General features: G+C 42.3%; 1 protein-coding gene across 2 annotated transcripts in view; it reads right to left on the reverse strand.

Annotated features, from left to right (window-relative positions):
- The window catches only part of LOC137656154 (neurofilament heavy polypeptide-like), a 135,193-nt gene that overhangs the window by 45,370 nt on the left and 70,798 nt on the right, over positions 1 to 19,025 (reverse strand). For both annotated transcript variants that reach the window (XM_068390329.1, XM_068390328.1), the window contains exon 2: positions 230 to 3,849. In XM_068390329.1, the coding sequence (XP_068246430.1) occupies positions 883 to 3,849 (2,967 nt within the window). In that variant the 3' untranslated portion in view covers positions 230 to 882. The remainder of the gene's footprint in view (positions 1 to 229; positions 3,850 to 19,025) is intronic.

Below are 19,025 nucleotides of genomic sequence, written 5' to 3' on the forward strand. Positions count from 1 at the left end.
TAAAAGTGAGCATGACATTTGATACAGATGTTATTTTCAAGAAACATGAATACAAAATCAAAACATCCAGATGTACATTCATATGTATAAACACACAAGTACTAAAATTTTAAAGATAACTTAATATTTCTAGTGGCTATATCAAACTGTTTACTGACAAATTATTTAGTTTCCAACCAAAATCAAAGACTTTGCAGGACTCTAGTTACATTGAGTCACTGAATCTTACCTGCATTACAGAAAATTCAGATTTCCTCGGATGCATCCAGCAATTGCATCATGAGTCTTTATTGATGAATCTCTCATTACGAAGGCCACCATCCACTGCGTGCCCAACCAAGCAGATGGGGGAGGACGAGTAAATTACATCCATTTACTAATGTATTTGATCCTACTCACGCAGGAGTATTTAGAGTTCAGCTTTCCGGAAGTGTTTTTCTCTGCATGCCAGTGAACAATCAAAGCAATCGAAGAGGCGTTTTCAATGAAGGACGACAGTAACTCTGGCAGAAATTGATTTGTCTTATTTCATTTCTATTGTATTTAGACTGCATAGCAGCTTGTAATGTAAAGGAGGAGGATTGAGAAGCTTGTCTAAGATACTACAGCCACTTAATAAGAAAGGCGGTAAAACAAATATCACAAACATGCCTATAACAGGGATGAGGAATATTGGATGTCAGCAGATCAGATGGAGGATGTTATGAGGAATATGGTTGTGGTGGGACTGGGCAAGATACAAGGAACAGAATTAGATGGTTAGAGTAGACTAAAGCAACTGATCTTGAAATACAGAGGGAATAATAATGTTGAAATATGAGGAGGATTTATTAGAGGTTGATATCTCGTCTTTAGTCTTAACTGTTTTTTTTTTTACTTGGCTCATTTGCCCCTAGGCCTTCCTCTTCTTTTCACTTCTATATTAAAATTTGAATCAGGCATCTTTCGTGGCCTGCCTCTTTTTCTTTCAATTTCGTTACTGCCTTTTTGGCATTTTTCACGTTTACCATCGTCACTCAACTCTTCATGTTTCCTAGGCCGTCCTCTCTTTCTCCTCATATTTTTTGAAATCTTTTCAGTGCATATGTTATCTTTCTCAGGCATGCTTTGTCCATTTTTAATTTCCCTTAGAACTTCAACTTTACCTTTCTCATCTTTACGTGGCCTACCCCTCTTTCTTTTCATCTCACTCATAATATTGCCTTTTTGAATACCTTCGCTATTAAGATTTCCAAATTTCCTGGGTTGTCCTCTCTTCTTCACCTCTTTTACATACCTTTCAGATGTTCCAAATTTCCTGGGTTGTCCTCTCTTCTTCACCTCTTTTACATACCTTTCAGATGTTCCAAATTTCCTGGGCCGTCCTCTCTTCTTCACCTCTTTTACATACATTTCAGATGTTCCAAATTTCCTGGGTCGTCCTCTCTTCTTCACCTCTTTTACATACATTTCAGATGTTTCAAATTTCCTGGGTCGTCCTCTCTTCTTCACCTCTTTTACATACATTTCAGATGTTCCAAATTTCCTGGGTCGTCCTCTCTTCTTCACCTCTTTTACATACATTTCAGATGTTCCAAATTTCCTGGGTCGTCCTCTCTTCTTCACCTCTTTTACAAACATTTCAGATGTTTCAAATTTCCTGGGCAGTCCTCTCTTCTTCACCTCTTTTACATACATTTCAGATGTTCCAAATTTCTTGGGTCGTCCTCTCTTCTTCACCTCTTTTACATACATTTCAGATGTTCCAAATTTCCTGGGTCGTCCTCTCTTCTTCACCTCTTTTACATACATTTCAGATGTTCCAAATTTCCTGGGTCGTCCTCTCTTCTTCACCTCTTTTACATACATTTCAGATGTTCCAAATTTCCTGGGTCGTCCTCTTTTCTTCACCTCTTTTACATACCTTTCAGATGTTCCAAATTTCCTGGGCTGTCCTCTCTTCTTCACCTCTTTTACAAACATTTCAGATGTTCCAAATTTCCTGGGCCGTCCTCTCTTCTTCACCTCTTTTACATACATTTCAGATGTTCCAAATTTCCTGGGTCGTCCTCTCTTCTTCACCTCTTTTACATACCTTTCAGATGTTCCAAATTTCCTGGGCCGTCCTCTCTTCTTCACCTCTATTACATAACTTTCAGATGTGTTTTCTTTTTTTGGCCTTCCAACTTTCTTCTCCTCTCTAGTAAATGTTTGTTTTACATTGTTTCCTTTCAGTGGCCTACCTCTCTTTCCTTTAACTGTTTTTACAGTATTTCCCTGGTTACATTTTTGGGTTATACCCCTTATACTCTTCTGCTCTCTGAAATTCTTGGCCTCGCTATGACTTTTCATATTGTTCCTAGTATAAGTATAGATGTTTTGAGAAGGTTTTTGAGGTCTCAAGTTATAAGGGTGATTGGTTTTCCTATGGGGGCTTTTTCGTAGGAAGTGGGTTTGACTTCCCCTAACTGTTTTACCCGTTTCACTTTTAACTGATATTCTTGTCAATTTAATATTTTTCTTACACATGTCGTCCTCGATCAATTCATTTACTCTTTTCCTTTTTTTTTCATTACAAATTACACTATCATTTTGAATATTTCCTACATTACTTGAATGTTCTTTCACTTCATCCTTTTCCTTATATAGTTGGTAATCCTGGTTTTTTGGTTCGTTTTCCATTATTAAATTTTCGACTCTTCTTTTTTTCTGCCCTGAAATTTCATTTTCCCTATTGCAGTGCTCCCCTATTTCTACCTCCATTTTCCTTTTGAGGGTCATTTTTTCATTTTTTTTAGTCAACACACTTTCCTGTTCCAATTCCTTTTCAGCATCTAAATTTAATTCATCGTTCAATGCTTCCTCCTCTTCGCTCAATGCTTCCTCCTCTTCGCTTAATGCTTCCTCCTCTTCGTTCAATGCTTCCTCCTCTTCGTTCAATGCTTCCTCCTCTTCGCCCGATGCTTCCTCCTCTTCGCCCGATGCTTCCTCCTCTTCGCCCGATGCTTCCTCCTCTTCGCCCGATGCTTCCTCCTCTTCGCCCGATGCTTCCTCCTCTTCGCCCGATGCTTCCTCCTCTTCGCCCGATGCTTCCTCCTCTTCGCCCGATGCTTCCTCCTCTTCGCCCGATGCTTCCTCCTCTTCGCCCGATGCTTCCTCCTCTTCGCCCGATGCTTCCTCCTCTTCGCCCGATGCTTCCTCCTCTTCGCCCAATGCTTCCTCCTCTTCGCCCAATGCTTCCTCCTCTTCGCCCAATGCTTCCTCCTCTTCGCCCAATGCTTCCTCCTCTTCGCTTGATGCTTCCTCCTCTTCGCCCGATGCTTCCTCCTCTTCGCCCGATTCTTCCTCCCCTTCGCTCGATGCTTCATCCTCTTCGCTCGATGCTTCATCCTCTTCGTTCGATGTTTCATCCTCTTCGTACGATGCTTCATCCTCTTCGTTCGATGGTTCATCCTCTTCGTTCGATGGTTCATCCTCTTCGTTCGATGGTTCATCCTCTTTGTTCAACGGTTCATCCTCTTCGTTCAATGCTTCACCCTCCTCTTGTCGATTTACATTTTCATTCTCATTCTTGTTTTTTAACATAGCCATAGCCATAGCGATGTGTTTTTTTTTAGTTTCATTAACTAATGTGAGGAAGTCCTCTATATTTGACACTCCTGCGGGGAACCTCCCTCTTGTCTGGTCTGGTGATTCTTGTTCAAATTCCTCATCACTCGACGAAAATTTATTTTCATCGGTCCAGATATATGATTTACTCTGGAAGGTTTTCTCCCCGCATTTCTTGCGCCTGGGTTTAAACCCAGTCTCCCGATCCATCATTTCAAAAAACAAATCTTTATTCAACACTCCATCCTTGTACACAGATTCCTAAAAAGAAAATTACCCAGAGTTTTAGACAAACGAATAAGCAATATTTCAATACATGTTTGGATACATTACCAATACAGAGAAATTAATGTACTCGTGAGTGCATTAAGCAAAATTCCCTGACAAGAGAAAAACAAATTTAATTTTATCCTAAATTACCTTATATTACATTAATAGGTCTCTAGTCTCAATAAGTGAAAAGTGACAAATTTGTATTTTTCCTAACTATACAAACCTTAGTTATTTAATAGGGGTATTACTTTCGGCATAGCTGAAATGACAAGCCATTAATTTTTAACAAGGGTTTACTACCCACACCGCTAGTTAGCGGGGGTAGGGGAGGGTAGCTTACTAACCCCGGCCCCTCTCACGCACCTGTGCTTGGGAGGTAAGACTTCAAGGGGGATAAGGTTGCCGGGCAAGCTTTGTTAAATAGCTGTTTGTATAGTTAGGAAAAATACAAATTATCTACGAGTTTGTCATTTGCTCCGTAACCGGAATAAAAACCAGGCTATTTAATAGGGGTGACTCACCCATTAGGAAGGGTGGAATTCCCAGAAAGTCTGGCTTTTGGCTTTGCCCGGGGACTCCCTATTTGAGTGTGTAAGCACTCAAGAAATAAGGAGTCCCTGCACCTCGCTAAAACCTTGCTATGCAAGGTCTGCGGCCTAGGCAAGCTGTGTGTGAAGGTATGAAGAAGTGACTCGTCCTAGAAAGATGTTCTGAAGTTCTTTAGATGGAAACTTGTAGACTAGGACTTTCCCAATACCACCTCGTCAGGGTATGGGGACGTGACAGTATCAATATTAATACTAGGAACACAATGGAGCATAGTTTACCTGCAGTGGTTTGAGGTCAACTATGCAGAGAACCCAGGATGCAGCTTTCCCCAAGAGATGGGATGATGAAGAAAAGGATAAGGGCCAGTCAAACTTTTTCATTCATGCAGACTAAAACCGGGTAACAATACCCTCAACCTTCTGCTACTTGTCCTATAAGGAGCTTGAGGTTTTAAATTAGCTGTTGTGCAGCCACCACAGGACTGATAGAGAATGTATCGAGTCTCCTGTGGGTCACGTCTTACGGGTAGAGGGATGTGAACGTTGTTTGCCGTTTCCACACCCCAGCTTGAAGAACCTACGTCACTGAAAAATTTCTTTTGAAGGCCAGGGACGTAGCTATGCCCCTGACATGTGCTCTGGGGCGACAATACGGAGGAGGGTCTGGATTCAGTTGATTGATTGATTGATTTAACCCTGGACAGGTATGATGGGTCGTACGCGACCCCTACAGCATGTTCAAAACCTGTTTTTTCCCCATAAATCATCAGCTGTCTCGAATATGGAAGTGATCGACCTGCAAGGGGTGACTAGTCTACATGCCATTGTCTACTTCAGGACTGATTTTCGTCTAACTTCCCTCCTTCCCCGTTTTTTTACCCCCCTAGGGGTCGACCTCGACCCTGAAATACCTTTATAGGGGTAAGTGATCAAACAGCAAAGTTATTACATAATTATAAATTGTCGAACAGTGTTGATACTTGTTTGGTTCTTTATAGTTGGAAAGTGTGGGTGGATGGTGTGTCTACCACTTGCATGACATTGGTTTTGGCTTAGATGCCATATATTGCCATGAGGTCCATTTTCCCTCAAGTGCTAATTTCTGAATTTTTTTAATTTTTTGCAAATTTCTGATTTTTTTCTATTTATTTTGAATTTATCTTCAATAATGGCCAGCAGGCAGTATTCCCTCGGCATGGATGTCATCAACACACTTCTAATGGAGTTAAAAAGAGATGTTGATGACACCTTGAAATTTACATACCCATTCTTCATTTCAAGTGGTAGATTGGGCTGTAAGAGTTGTTGCGGTCTGCGGCCATTTTGTTGACATACCCGAAAGGTAAGTTGGCATATCTCTATATATTCTTGTTCTGTATAGAATTCGTGATATTTTGGTATATTTTAATGCATGAATATCATATTTTATAGGAGATACAATGATTTTCATAAGAAATTTACATTGTGAAACTTGGTCGTCAAAAAATGACCTTTAGATTTTGCCCCTGATATAACAGTAAATTACATCTTAGTGCACATTTTATTATGTATTTCTGTTCTAGGATAAAATGAATTTATTCTATAAAAAAAATTAGCCTCTTCCTATTTCATTTGGGTACCCAAAAAAATTCATGAAATTTGGACAAATTTTTTTGGCCAAAAAAAAGTTACCGTTTTTTTCTCATTTCAGATCTTGACTTCTATGGGTCCAACTCATTTACAGCAATTACACGCTGTTGCTGTGCCATCTAAGAAGGTGTCCCTAAAGGGATTTATGTGTGTATATTTCTATTTTTTGTGAATATTTACGGTCTTTTTTTTTGTATACTTAAATTTTTAATATATTTCCAATAAATAGTTATTTTGTAGATGGGTATCATTTATATTTTCAGTAGTTTTTAGCATTCTTTGAAGTATTTTTAGCAAGTCAAACAATACAGATTGATGCATAACTAAATTTTTCTTGAATTTTTTTTGGAGTCGGGGTCGCGCGCGACCGAGTATACGCTTAAAGGGGTGTCCGAGTAGCGTACCTATCCAGGGTTAAAGTTTTCAGGCATCCTGACATCTAAGGTCATTGACGCCGATATCATTTAATTTACATATTCAAAAAAATAAAAGAATATTCAATTAAAATCATAAAAGTTGAATGTCATTATAAAAGTTAAATAGTTTTCAAAAGACCTGCTTCTGAAATAAATCTAAAAATGCCACTTGCATGGTAGGACACATGTCCAAAAATCTTGGCAGCAATGAACCTGCCATCCTCACCTCGAGCCTCAAACAAAAATGTATTCCTTTAGTTATTATAATTGGAGCATTCGGTCAGCAAATGCCTCTGTTAGAGGTATTAAACAGTTACCACAATACAGTTGGTGTTGGCCCTTCAGCAGAAATTTGTGTGTTAACCGAGTGTGACCAATATGGAGACAACAAACTTTTCCCATTTTCGGGGCATCGTGTAATACCTCTAAGGAGATATGATTTCTGTTACTTCTCATTTTATTGCCATCTAGACTATCCCAGTGCTCTTGCCATTTATTGCAAAGCAATTTCTTGATGTTAGGTAGGAAATCATTACACATTATGGGATACCTTCTTGGTAGCAACTCTGATGCAGCATTCTTTGCCAGTGAATCTGCCTTCTCATTCCCCGACAAACCTACATGTGCTGGATCCCAACAAAATCGAACTATTATACCTCTCCATCCAATAATAAAAAGCCATTCTAAAATCTTTAAAACTAGAGGGTTACTAGAATTAAAACCTTCTAAAGCTTGAAGGACACTCCTTGCATCATTAAAAATTGTAAAATTACCCTCCTTCTCCAAAGCTTTTTTCACAATAGCGGTTAATACGCCATACAGTTCGGCTGTAAAAATGGAAGCGGTTAGATGAAGTGCACCTCTACAATCAAAACCATTACTATGTACTCCAAATCTAACGCCAGCATCAGATTTGGAGCCATCAGTATACTGTATATAAAAGTCGATCCTCTATGTTCTTGAACATGTTCCATAAAAAGAGACCTGGCTTCTAGGTCTGTCATATTCTTCTTAACTCCAATAAAGTATTTATGAAAAGATATCTCTGGTAATTTCCATGGAGGCGTTGATGATACATTGAATGGAAGTACCTTATTTCTAATTATATCCAGACTGTTTAATAATTGTTTCACCCGAAAGCCATAGGTTGAGGAGATTTTGGGTGCAACTCAAAAGTAAGTTGGGTGCCTTACAAAGCTTGCAGTCTGAGAGGCTAAAGAATTATGGAGTCTTTGCAATCTAAACCAATACCGAATAATGGAAGACATTCGGTAAAGGTCTAGAGGTAACTCTCCAGCATTAACAAGGAGACTTGGGATAGGGGAGGTTCTAAACGCTCCTGCAGACAATCTAATACCAGCATGATGTACTGAATCTCATATCTTTAATCGGCTTGGGGTAGCTGAGGAATATATTTCACATCCATAACTAATTTTGGAAAAAAATCAAGGCCTTGTATAATTTTAAAATAGTATTGCGGTCTGATACCCATGATGTATGGGACAATGTTTTTAAAACATTCAGAGCTTCAACACATTTAGCTTTAATGGTTTTAGGTGAGAAACCTATGTAAGTCTACAATCAAATATCAGACCTAAAAATTTAGCTTCCCCTACACATGGGATATGTTGACCTTTAATGTATATATCCGGGTCTGGATGTACTCCCCGGATACGACAAAAATGTACAATAGTAGTTTTACTTGTTGAGAACTTAAATCCATTCATATTGGCCCACTGGATAATTTTGACAATTGAGAGTTGTAGTTTTCTCTCAATCATTGCCATTCTAGCTCCAGCAAATGATATAGAGATCATCCACAAATAATGTTGAGAGAACATCCCAGGGAATGACAGGGTATTCCATTAATTGCTAATGCATACAAGGTTATACTGTGCACACTACCCTGAGGAACTCCTCCTCCTTGATATTTACTCTCTGATAGTTTTCCCCACTCTCTCTTGAAAAACTATGTGAAAGAAATAACTGAATAAACAGTGGTAGTTCCCCTTTTAATCCTAATTCATGAACTGTTTCAAGTATCATGCCTTTTCAAGGTATATATATATAAAAAAAAGTCACATGGTGCTGTTTGGAAGCAAAGGCTTCACAAATAGAGGACTCAAGTCATATCAACACATCAGTTGTTGAGTGCACTTTTCTGAATCTACGTTGAATCAGAGATAAAATATGACAAATTCGTAGATAATTTGTATTTTTCCTAACTATACAAACCTTAGCTATTTAATAGGGGTTATTACTTTCGGCGTAGCTGAAATGACGAGCCATTAGAATTTTAACGAGGGTTTACTACCCCAACGCTAGTTAGCAGGGGGTAGGGAGGGTAGCTTGCTACCCCCCCCATCTCACACACACCTGTGCTTGAGCTCACTTTGCTTGGAGGTAGGACTTCAAGGGGGATAGGGCTGGTGGGCAAGTTTGATTAAATAGGTAAGGTTTGTATAGTTAGGAAAAATACAAATTATCTACGAATTTGTCATTTGTTCCGTAACTGAAATACAAGCCACGCTATTTAATAGGGGTGACTCACCCATTAGGAAGGGTGGAACGTCCAAGCCAGTACTGGCTTTTGGCTTTGCCCGGGGACTCATTATTTGAGTGTGTCAGCACTCAACAATAAGGAGTCCCTGCACCTCGCTACAACCTTGCTACGCAAGGACTGCGGCCTACACAAGCTGTGTGTGAAGGTATAATAAAGTGTGACTTGTCCTACGAAGTTGACCTGTAGTCCTTTAGATGGAAACTTTAAGCTAGGACTCTCCCAATACAGCCTCGTCAGGGTATGGGGACATGACAGTATTAGCTAAATACTAGGGTCACAAGGAAACATGGTTTACCTGCAGTGGTTTGAGGTCAGCTGTGCAGAGAACCCAGGATGCTGCTTTCCCCAAGAAAAGAATATGAAGAAAAGAATAAGGACCAGACAAACCTTTTCATTCATGCAGACTAAGACCGGGTAAAAATGGCCTCAACCTTCTGCTACTTGTCCACTAAGGAGCCTGAGGTTTTAAATCAGCTATTGTGCAGCCACCACAGGGCCGATAGAGAACGTATCGAGCCTCCTGTGGGTCACGTCTTGCAGGTAGTGGGCTGTGAAGGTTGTCTGACGCTTCCACACCCAAGCCTGAAGAACCTGCGTCACTGAGAAATTCTTCTTGAAGGCCAGGGACGTAGCTACGCCCCTGACATCATGTGCTCAAGGGCGACGTGACGGAGGAGGGTCTGGATTCAGGGACAGATGGATCACCCTACGAATCCATGCTGAGATGGTGTTCTTGGTGACTCTCCTCTTAGTCCTCCCAGTGCAAACAAACAATGCTTGCACCTGAGGACAGACTGCAGCCGTTCTTTTGAGATATAGCCTCAGACTCCTTACTGGGCACAGTAGGAGATGGTCTGGGTCATCTGTTACAGAACGAAGACTCAAAATCTGGAAGGAGTCGAACCGAGGGTCCGCCACCCCTGGATTCGAGTCTTAGCAATAAACTCAGGGATGAATTTGAACGTTACCTCCCCCCTCCCCTTGAATGGATGATGTCATATGAGAGACCATGAAGTTCACCGACTCGCTTGGCCGATGCCAAAGCTAGTAGGAACACAGTCTTCCAAGTTAGCTGGCGATCTGAAGCCTGGCGTAAAGGTTCATAGGGAGGTCTCTTAAGAGACCTGAGAACTCAAACCACATTCCATGGAGGTCTCAATTCCAACTGGGGGCAGGTAAGTTCATAACTTCGTATGAATAGGGAAAGTTCCAGCGAGGAAGAAATGTCCATTCCTTTGAGCCTGAAGGCTATACTTAAGGCTGAGCGATAGCCTTTCACCGCCGAGACTGAAAGGCGCATTTCTTCCCGCAAATACACGAGGAACTCCGCTATTGTTGGAATAGTGGCATCGAGTGGAGAGATACCCCTTCCACGACACCAACCATAGAAGACTTTCCACTTTGCCTGGTAGACAGATGCGGATGATTTTCACAAATGTCCAGACATCCTAATCGCAACTTGTTGCAAAAATCCTCTCTCTGCAAGGAGATGCTGGATAGTCTCCAGGCGTGAAGTTGTAGCGAAGCTACGGCTTTGTGGAAGATGTTGGCATGTGGTTGTCTGAGTAGATCGTGTTGCGGAGGGAGTTCCCTCGGAAGTTCCGTTAGGAGTTGCAGAAGGTCCGGAAACCATTCTGCGTGATGCCATAGCGTAGCTATGAGGGTCATTGAAAGATTGACCGACATTCTGGTCTTGTTCAGCACCCTCCTTATCAGACAGAACGGGGGGAAAAGCGTACACATCGATGTTGTCCCACCGTTGTTGGAAGGCATCTTGCCAGAGCGCCTTGGGATCCGGGACTGGGGAGCAGTATAGCGGAAGCTTGAAATTCAACGCTATCGCAATCAGATCCACAGTCGGGGAACCCCACAAAGTCAGGACTTTGTTGGCTACTAGATGATCCAAAGACCACTCGGTACTCACTATCTGAGACGCTCTGCTCAGATTGTCGGCGAGCACATTCCTCTTGCTCGGAATGAAACGTGCCGATAGTGGAATCAAGTGGACTTCGGTCCATCTCAGTATCTCTACTGCAAGATGGGATAGCTGCCTCGAAAAGGTGCCTCCTTGCTTGTTGATGTAAGCCAATAATGTGGTGTCGTCGCTCATCACCACCAGAGTGACCCGCCCGGTATTGTTGGAACTGTTGAAGGGCCCAGAAAACGGCCTTCATCTCTAAAAGATTTATGTGGAGGCACTTTTCTGATTCTGACCACAGGCCTGAGGTCCTGTAGTACAGCGTGGGCCCCCCACCCTTTCTTTGAGGCGTCCGAAAACAGCATCAAATCCGGGGGAGGACGAGAAGATCCACTTGTTTTCGTAGGTTCTCGTCTGTCACCCACCACTGGAGGTCCGTCCGTTCCGCAAGTCGCATAGGGATCATGACGTCCGGGGAATCGTAACCTTGATTCCACCGGGACTTGAGTCACCACTGGAGGGATCTCATCCTGAGGCGACCGTTGGGAACTAGACAAGCCAAAGATGAGAGGTGACTGAGGAGACGTAACCACGACTGGGCTGGAAGTTCTTCTCGTCTGAGAAAAGGGCTTGCGACCTTCCTCAGCCTTGCTATCCTGTCGTCTGATGGGAAGGCTTTGTGGAGATTGGTGTCTATAATCATGCCTAGGTAAACCAGTCTTTGAGTGGGAAGCAGAGAGGACTTCTCGAGATTTACCATGATCCCCAGATCTTGGCAAAGTCCCAGAAGTTTATCTCGGTGTTGAAGAAGGGATGACTCTGAGTCTGCTAGGATCAGCCAGTCATCCAGATAACGGAGGAGAGGAGACGGATGCCGATCCTGTGTGCCAACAAGGATATTAGGGTAAAAACACTGGTGAAAACCTGTGGTGCTGTGGAGAGACCGAAACACAGTACCTTGAACTGGTACACCTTGTTGTCTAGGCTGAATCTTAAGTACTTCCTTGAAGACGGATGGACTGGGATCTGGAAGTACGCGTCCTTCAGATCCAGTGTACACATGAAGTCTTGCGGTCTCACTGCAAGTCTGACCGTGTCTGCGGTCTCCATGGTCAATGGAGTTTGCTTGACAAACTTGTTCAGAGCTGAGAGGTCGATGACTGGTCTCCAGCCTCCAGACGCCTTCTTTACAAGAAAGAGTCGACTGAAGAAGCCTGAGGACCCGTCGAGGACCTCTTGGAGACCGCCCTTCTTCAACATGGTCTGGACTTCTGCCCGAAGGGCCTGCCCCCTTGCTGATCCCATGGCAAGGGAGCTCAATGACAGTGGATTCGTAGTCAGGGGAGGTAGAGATGTTGTGAACGGGACGCGATATCCCTGACTGATTACGGAAATCGTTCAGGAATTGGCCCCGAGTCGCTGTCACCTGTCTGCGCAACTTTGTAGGCATCCCCCCATTGGTGGATGTGCAGGGGGACTGCCAATTCTAGCGTTTGCGGCCTCGGCTGCTCCCTCTAGGATTCGTTCCTCCCCTGGAGGACTTCTTGCATTTCATGTCCTTGACAGGAAAGGGCTTAGACACCACTGTCTTTGCTGCCGTTGTTGGTTTCGTGGTCTTGGTAGGACGGGGCTGCTGGGGTGCTGGAGGCTTATAGGGCTTGGATGTCAAAGCCCTATGTAGGAAGGAGTCTTGGTGGGACTTCCTCCACCTCTCAGCAGCATGCTCCACGTCTTTAGGCTCAAACAGGTTCGTTCCCTCCACGGAAGAATGTCTGAGCCTGTTTATCTCGGTGCTAGGGACCTTCTGATGGAACCTCTCAGCCACCGCATCCAGACGTTTCAGGATGGTAAGCTCTTCCAAAGAATGGTGAAGGGGAAGAGCTAAACAAGGCTCCTCTAAGATCTCGAAGTACCTCCTCTGCTGTACCCAAGGAGGTGGGAGAAGCTTGTTGCCGGCACTGGATCGGCTGGAGGAGGCTAGCTCAGAGAGCTGGACCGCAATCTTGTCCCTGGTACTCTTAACCCCCTGAGACCAGGGCAAAGCCGCACTGGCCTTAGAGGGTTTTTGAATTCCCCCTCTAGAGGGCAAATCTATGGGTCAGCAAACCCATTGAGAATCCTCATAAGGGTCAGAACCTGCCAAAATGCATGTTCTAACTCCTGTAGCTCTCCTCCGGATGGACTAGCAGCGAAGTCTCCAGTCCCCAAAGGCTCTTCTTGGGGAGACTCGCGGACATTCTCCGAGTGACTAGCTGGCTCCGTTCTAAGTCTTGACAAGGATTTCGGTACTGTTTTGGAGTCCTTCGACTCCCTCCTGGGAGGGATGCAGGACTCCAACAACGACGGAGGTAGGCTCTTCTCCACCCCTGCCCCAGAAGACTTTTCAGCGCGAGGTAGGGTTTCCCTCATTGGTGCGATGGGGGAACGTCTCACCTCACATGACTCCCCTGAGGACGGGTAATCATCGTCCGAAAGGGAGGGAGAAAAAGTCTGGGGGAGGAGGGGGCCAGCCTCGAAGGCTTACGAGGGGACAGCTTAGTCCTCGGAGAAGTAACCGCGTCTGAAACTCCTCTTTCTGGGTCGACCTGTGAAAAGGTCCTTCTTTATACTTTTCTGATATAAATCTTCCAAATATACCAGAGAAAGATAAAAGCATGGAATGCAGAGGTTACTACCCTCGCACGAGCACCTTGTGGGTGTCGTGTATACATCAGGGGGGTGTGAAAACCACTTTTCACAGGCTGTCTTCCATTTAGATAATTCCTTCATCAAAGGGAATGGCCGTAACAGAGGCCCTAGAAACCAAACTTGGACCACGCCACTGACACCTAACATGAACGCCCTCTAGGACATCCTTCTGTTTTGGACTTGCTCGCGTAGTTGTGTTGTTTGTGCTCTCTGTGTTTTTTCCCGTGTTTGGCGTTAATTCATCATGACTGACGATGCTACTTCACCTTTACAAATGTTAAGTACCATAGTTTGTTTTGACAGCTTTTTTCAGTACCGGGCATTTGTTCTCTTTCCAGTAATGTGGATTTTAATTTTGGGAGAGGCTTGGCCTTCCTCAGTGTTGGCAGCCATTTTGGCGTTGTTCGCTTCGCTGGTATTTCAAGTTAATATTGCCCATCTGGTACTCTGTCATCTAGGTTATATCACTTACGATTTATGACCATTATTATTATCATTATTTTATCATTGTTTTTACTATGGTATTTTTTGCTAGCAAGTCCAATTTGGAAGAACGAAGAATAACGTTCTTGCCTTTGTTATAGTTCAAGTACCCACCTCGAGAAGGTGGTCATTTTTAAGACTATATCTTTATATTTATTTGTTACGCTGTCGTTATTCTTCGTTCTTGGTTATTACAATTTTATTATTATTCTTATATCATATTATTGTGTGCTTTTGGTTCTTTATAATGTAACCATGAGAGCGTGAGCATGGAGTTCTCGTGTTCTGTTACTACAGTTACGAGTTACCCTTTCTCTCGTTTTCTTTCTTAATCTCGAGTAAGAAGAGGTGGATTTCCCGTTTTCCGTGTTATACGATCACGAGTTATCCCTTCCCCCTCTTCTTCTACGGGTTTATGATATTACGTTTGATGATATTTACGTTTTATTGATGTGGTTACTGTTAATATAGCTAGCATTATTAATAGGTTCCGTTCGTGTAAGAGTCATTGCTTTGGGCTCGCTTTATGCCGCCACCCGTGTTCCGTTCTCTTCGGAACGTTCACCCTCTCCGCCTAGAGTTCTACTCCGCTATAATGGATACTCATTGGGTTGGAAACTAGTCAGATATTTGAAGTGCAACGGTGAAACCCGGCACTCAGACTCCAGCTTCGGCCTTATGCACACGAACCTTTTTCATGATTAATCACAATTTCATTATTACGGTCCTGTTTCACCAGATCTCCAGCTTCACCGGAGATCACTCAGACGTTCAGCATTGAGGTTAACATTATCTTACCGCTGATGTTCACAATTTCATTATTAAGGACCTTTGTCACCGGATCTACGGCTTCACTGGAGATCACTCAGACGTTCAGAACCGAGGTTAACATTATTTTACCGATGAGGTTTATAGTTACATGTTACGTGGTTACTTGACGTTAATATATTAATTTGTAGCTCTAGCTAGCATTTATAGAACCATGTTAGGCACACATAATTAATGTTATCCAGAAAAATGGCCTCTCATGGCATCGTTGGTTTCGACCTGGCCTTTTCATTAGAAGGGGCTAGCGTTCGATCCCAAGTATGAAGTAGAAATTTATTTCTATTTGAACACGATGTTGTATGGATATTTATCCATATATAACGGATTTTGAGCGAAGCGAAAAATCTATTTTTGGGTAAGATGGCCATGTCGTCCTGATGGAAGTTCCTTAAAGGCAGCTTCCTAGGGTATATTACAACTACAGCGATATTCCCAGAGAATTTACCTTAAGGTACCCAGAATTCTAACTCCTGGAGCGAGTACAGTGAACCCTCGCTACTTCGCGGTTCGACCATCGCGGATTCACCACTTCGCGGATTTTTTTCATAACCCATGTATATACATATATCGCGGATTTTCCGGAAATATCGAAAATACCGCGATGTGACCGATGGTGCGAGATTGGAGAAAGTAAGGAAAATTTAATCATGATTGATTTTCAATGTAAATGAAACTTTGAGGAGCAACAAAGATATCATTTGTTAGAGAGATAGAGAGAGGTAAGGAATGGGAGGTAGTGAAAAGTAGCCCAGAGAGAGAGAGAGAGAGAGAGAGAGAGAGAGAGAGAGAGAGAGAGAGAGAGAGAGAGGGGGGGGGGGTTTAAATGTAATAAACAAAAAAATTTGATAGGTTATAACACATTGGTGCTTATGTAATATCAACTGTATACTGTAGACGGTTTGAATAAGCTAAGGAATGGTATAAATGATACTTTGTTAGTGTATTCGTACACACTCAAGAGCGGCAGCTAGATGACAGCTGATCTAATCACAGCCAAAAGTAAAAAAAAATGAAGTCAACAATACTCGATTTTTAAAACACACCCGAAATTTAAAAACAAAAGTACACGCTTTCTTAATGTGCAATTAACTATTTAAAGAGTGGCAATTTTCTAGAATAGAATGATATTTCCCAAAAAATAGTGGTTTGCTGATGAAATCGGATGCCGTACTTTTAGCTATGATTGAAATGGATGTACATTAGACTCGGCCTAATTATTTCGTTTCGTATTTAATTGACACTAAGAAAACTAATTTTAGTTTCTTCATCTAAATGTAAGTATTGTATAACACGAAGAGAGAGAGAGAGAGAGAGAGAGAGAGAGAGAGAGAGAGAGAGAGAGAGAGAGAGAGAGAGAGAGAGAGAGAATGAATCAGCTGTTGTAGTTGAATGGCTTGTTTTTGTTTCGTGAGAATTTCCTCGCCACGACTTTAACAACAACATACTGTACTGAACTTTACAGTATTATACAGACTACTGTAATATGATAAAGTAAAATATTTGTAATCAATTTTATATGAAATGGGGCTATTTTTTTTTGTTTAAAATTTACATTTACGTATGTAAAACAATCTCTCTCTCTCTCTCTCTCTCTCTCTCTCTCTCTCTCTCTCTCTCACGTAGATTGTTTTCCTGCTTTGCTACGCATGTATAATTTTATATAGATACGGTAAATAATATTTGTAATAACATATTTTATAAAAGCTTTTAGTGTAATATCATTATTTATCACTTTCATCATGCGGTTAAATTCCTTAGTTTGTTTACTGAGCATACTTTATGACGCCGTCGTTTCAGGCGAAGTCATAAAGAAAAAAATTTCATTTGGAAGTCCTAAGAAAAATTAAGTAAAACATTAGTAATAACCAAATCAACATACTGTACTGAATAATCAATATAATCATGCAAAAACTAACCTATACACAGATGTGTAAATGCGTTTGTTTCTTCATTATAATCAGAGATAAACGTAAACAAAACATTGGTTGCCATTTTTTATCGTGCTTTTTGGCGTGTTTAGGAAACGCATGCTATAAAATCGTCTTTAATATTTGTGCCTGTTTTAGTTTAGGGTACGTTAGTACATGCATTAAGTGTTCTGTACATTAAAGGGTAGTTTGTTAACAGTACTACGTACAAGGGAAGGTTTTAAAAGTCTGTTAAATAAATAGGTAAATATGGTGTCACTACTTCGCGGATTTTCACCTATCGCGGCCGGGTCTGGAACCTATCTACCGCGATAAACGAGGGTTCACTTATGCCTAAAAAGACCTTAGGGATATCGTAAATATCAGCGGACGTATTGTTGACACGCCACATAGCAATCTATACCCCGAATAGAATCAACACTTCGTAGGGGTCAAATGGCAAGAAAACGAAAACGATAAGAAAAAGGGGGGAGCCGTTCGTAAGGCATCTCTCCTCCCCGTTTCGTAAGCGTGCCCTGCGCCGCTCGCGGCGCCATCTGTATTCCTTGTAGCGATACACGAGGTGCTACAGATACTGTATGTAGGGAGGGGTCCTACAGCCCTTTTCTTTATTATTTTTTTTTGAAAAGGGACAGGGCGGGTCCATCAGGACGACATGGCCATCTTACCCAAAAATAGATTTTTCGCTTCGCTCAAAATCCGTTTTTTGGGCTCAAGCCATGTCGTCCTGATGGAAGTATACCAGAGCATTACTGTATCTGTGGATTCTCAATACGTGCCGTACTCCTCAGGAATGTTTCTTAGTCAACTCGACTGAAAGACCTAAGATGTTACCGTTATACATCTTTTCACTAATCATAAGCCATGAAAGCGCTTCCTGCCCCCTACAGGGAGGAGTCCTACTAGACTCTAGAAACATACGAAGAGTACATATACCTATGTATGAATCACTCGCAAGTCAATACAATATAGTGGTCTCACTCTATATGAAGTAAAGCATAGTCCTTACGGAACTACAGCATCCAAGGGAAAAACCCCGACCAGCACCCTGGTCGAAGTAGAAATAGACAAAAAGGTTATATCTGCGTAGGATTAAACTTGCTGCCGCCACCGTCCTCAGAGAAGGGTGGAGCCCTTTATGCTAAGGAAAGTATAAACCAGTGCAACAAGGCTTGCATTAAGGAACAGGCTATTATAGATATCCCCGATTAATATACATAGGCTGAATGCTCAATAATTAAAATGAAATCAATATAGGTGAAGGAGACGCAAGGTTCCCGAGAACAAGTTTATTGATTAACAATAAATAGACATGGTTACCACAATTATATACATATGATAGGTGGATGACCAACAATTTACACAAGTACTGTAGTGCATGGATGTATGGTTATCTGAAAGAAAACAATCAGGTCACTTGTCACATACCAAGGTATCAAAGTTAAACGTCCATGTTACCATCCACTGACATTAGCGTCAGAAACGCTCGGCACACCTGTCTGTACTTGTGCTACAATCACCATAACGCTGGAACAGTCATTGTGGGCTCCCAGAGCCTTCACTACTAGTTATAGCAACGCATATAACTATACACTCACCCAAGAATCAAAGTCCCAATTAAATCCACTGTTCCTCGCAGAGTTAAACAACAGGGTTAACGACGCAACCAACTGCTACCACAGACCTCTTTAGCTGCTCTACTTGCTTAGCATAGTGGCGAAAGAATACCCTGGAAGACTTCCAGCCAGTGTATGAACGAAGGTGTTCAAAATCCATAAAGTTAAAGAAGTTTAAGGATGAAGCAACTTTCCTCGGATCATGACCTGCGGGTGAACTGTCAGGATCCGCTCTGCGAATAAAATATGTAATTTTCGGCCTAAGTTGATTTAAAGATAAATTCGAGCCCGATGTTTCTCCTCTGAATAGTTGGCCCCCATGGAAGTCTGAAGTTCTACGAAGATAGACCTTTAGGGATTCTACGGGACATAGAGATGCATCTTCTTTCAGAGGGCAGATTCTCCAGGAACCCCACCTGTTGGTGGGCAACTCGTTCTTAGCGAGAAACATAGGGTCCGGAAACAGGTTCAGTTCTCCCCCATCCAGGAACTGAACCCGGCCCTCCTCTCTCGAGAGGGCTACAATCTCACTAACTCTGGCCCCAGA

Source organism: Palaemon carinicauda, chromosome 17 (genome assembly GCF_036898095.1).
Source record: "Palaemon carinicauda isolate YSFRI2023 chromosome 17, ASM3689809v2, whole genome shotgun sequence".
NCBI classification, from domain to species: Eukaryota; Metazoa; Arthropoda; class Malacostraca; order Decapoda; family Palaemonidae; genus Palaemon; species Palaemon carinicauda.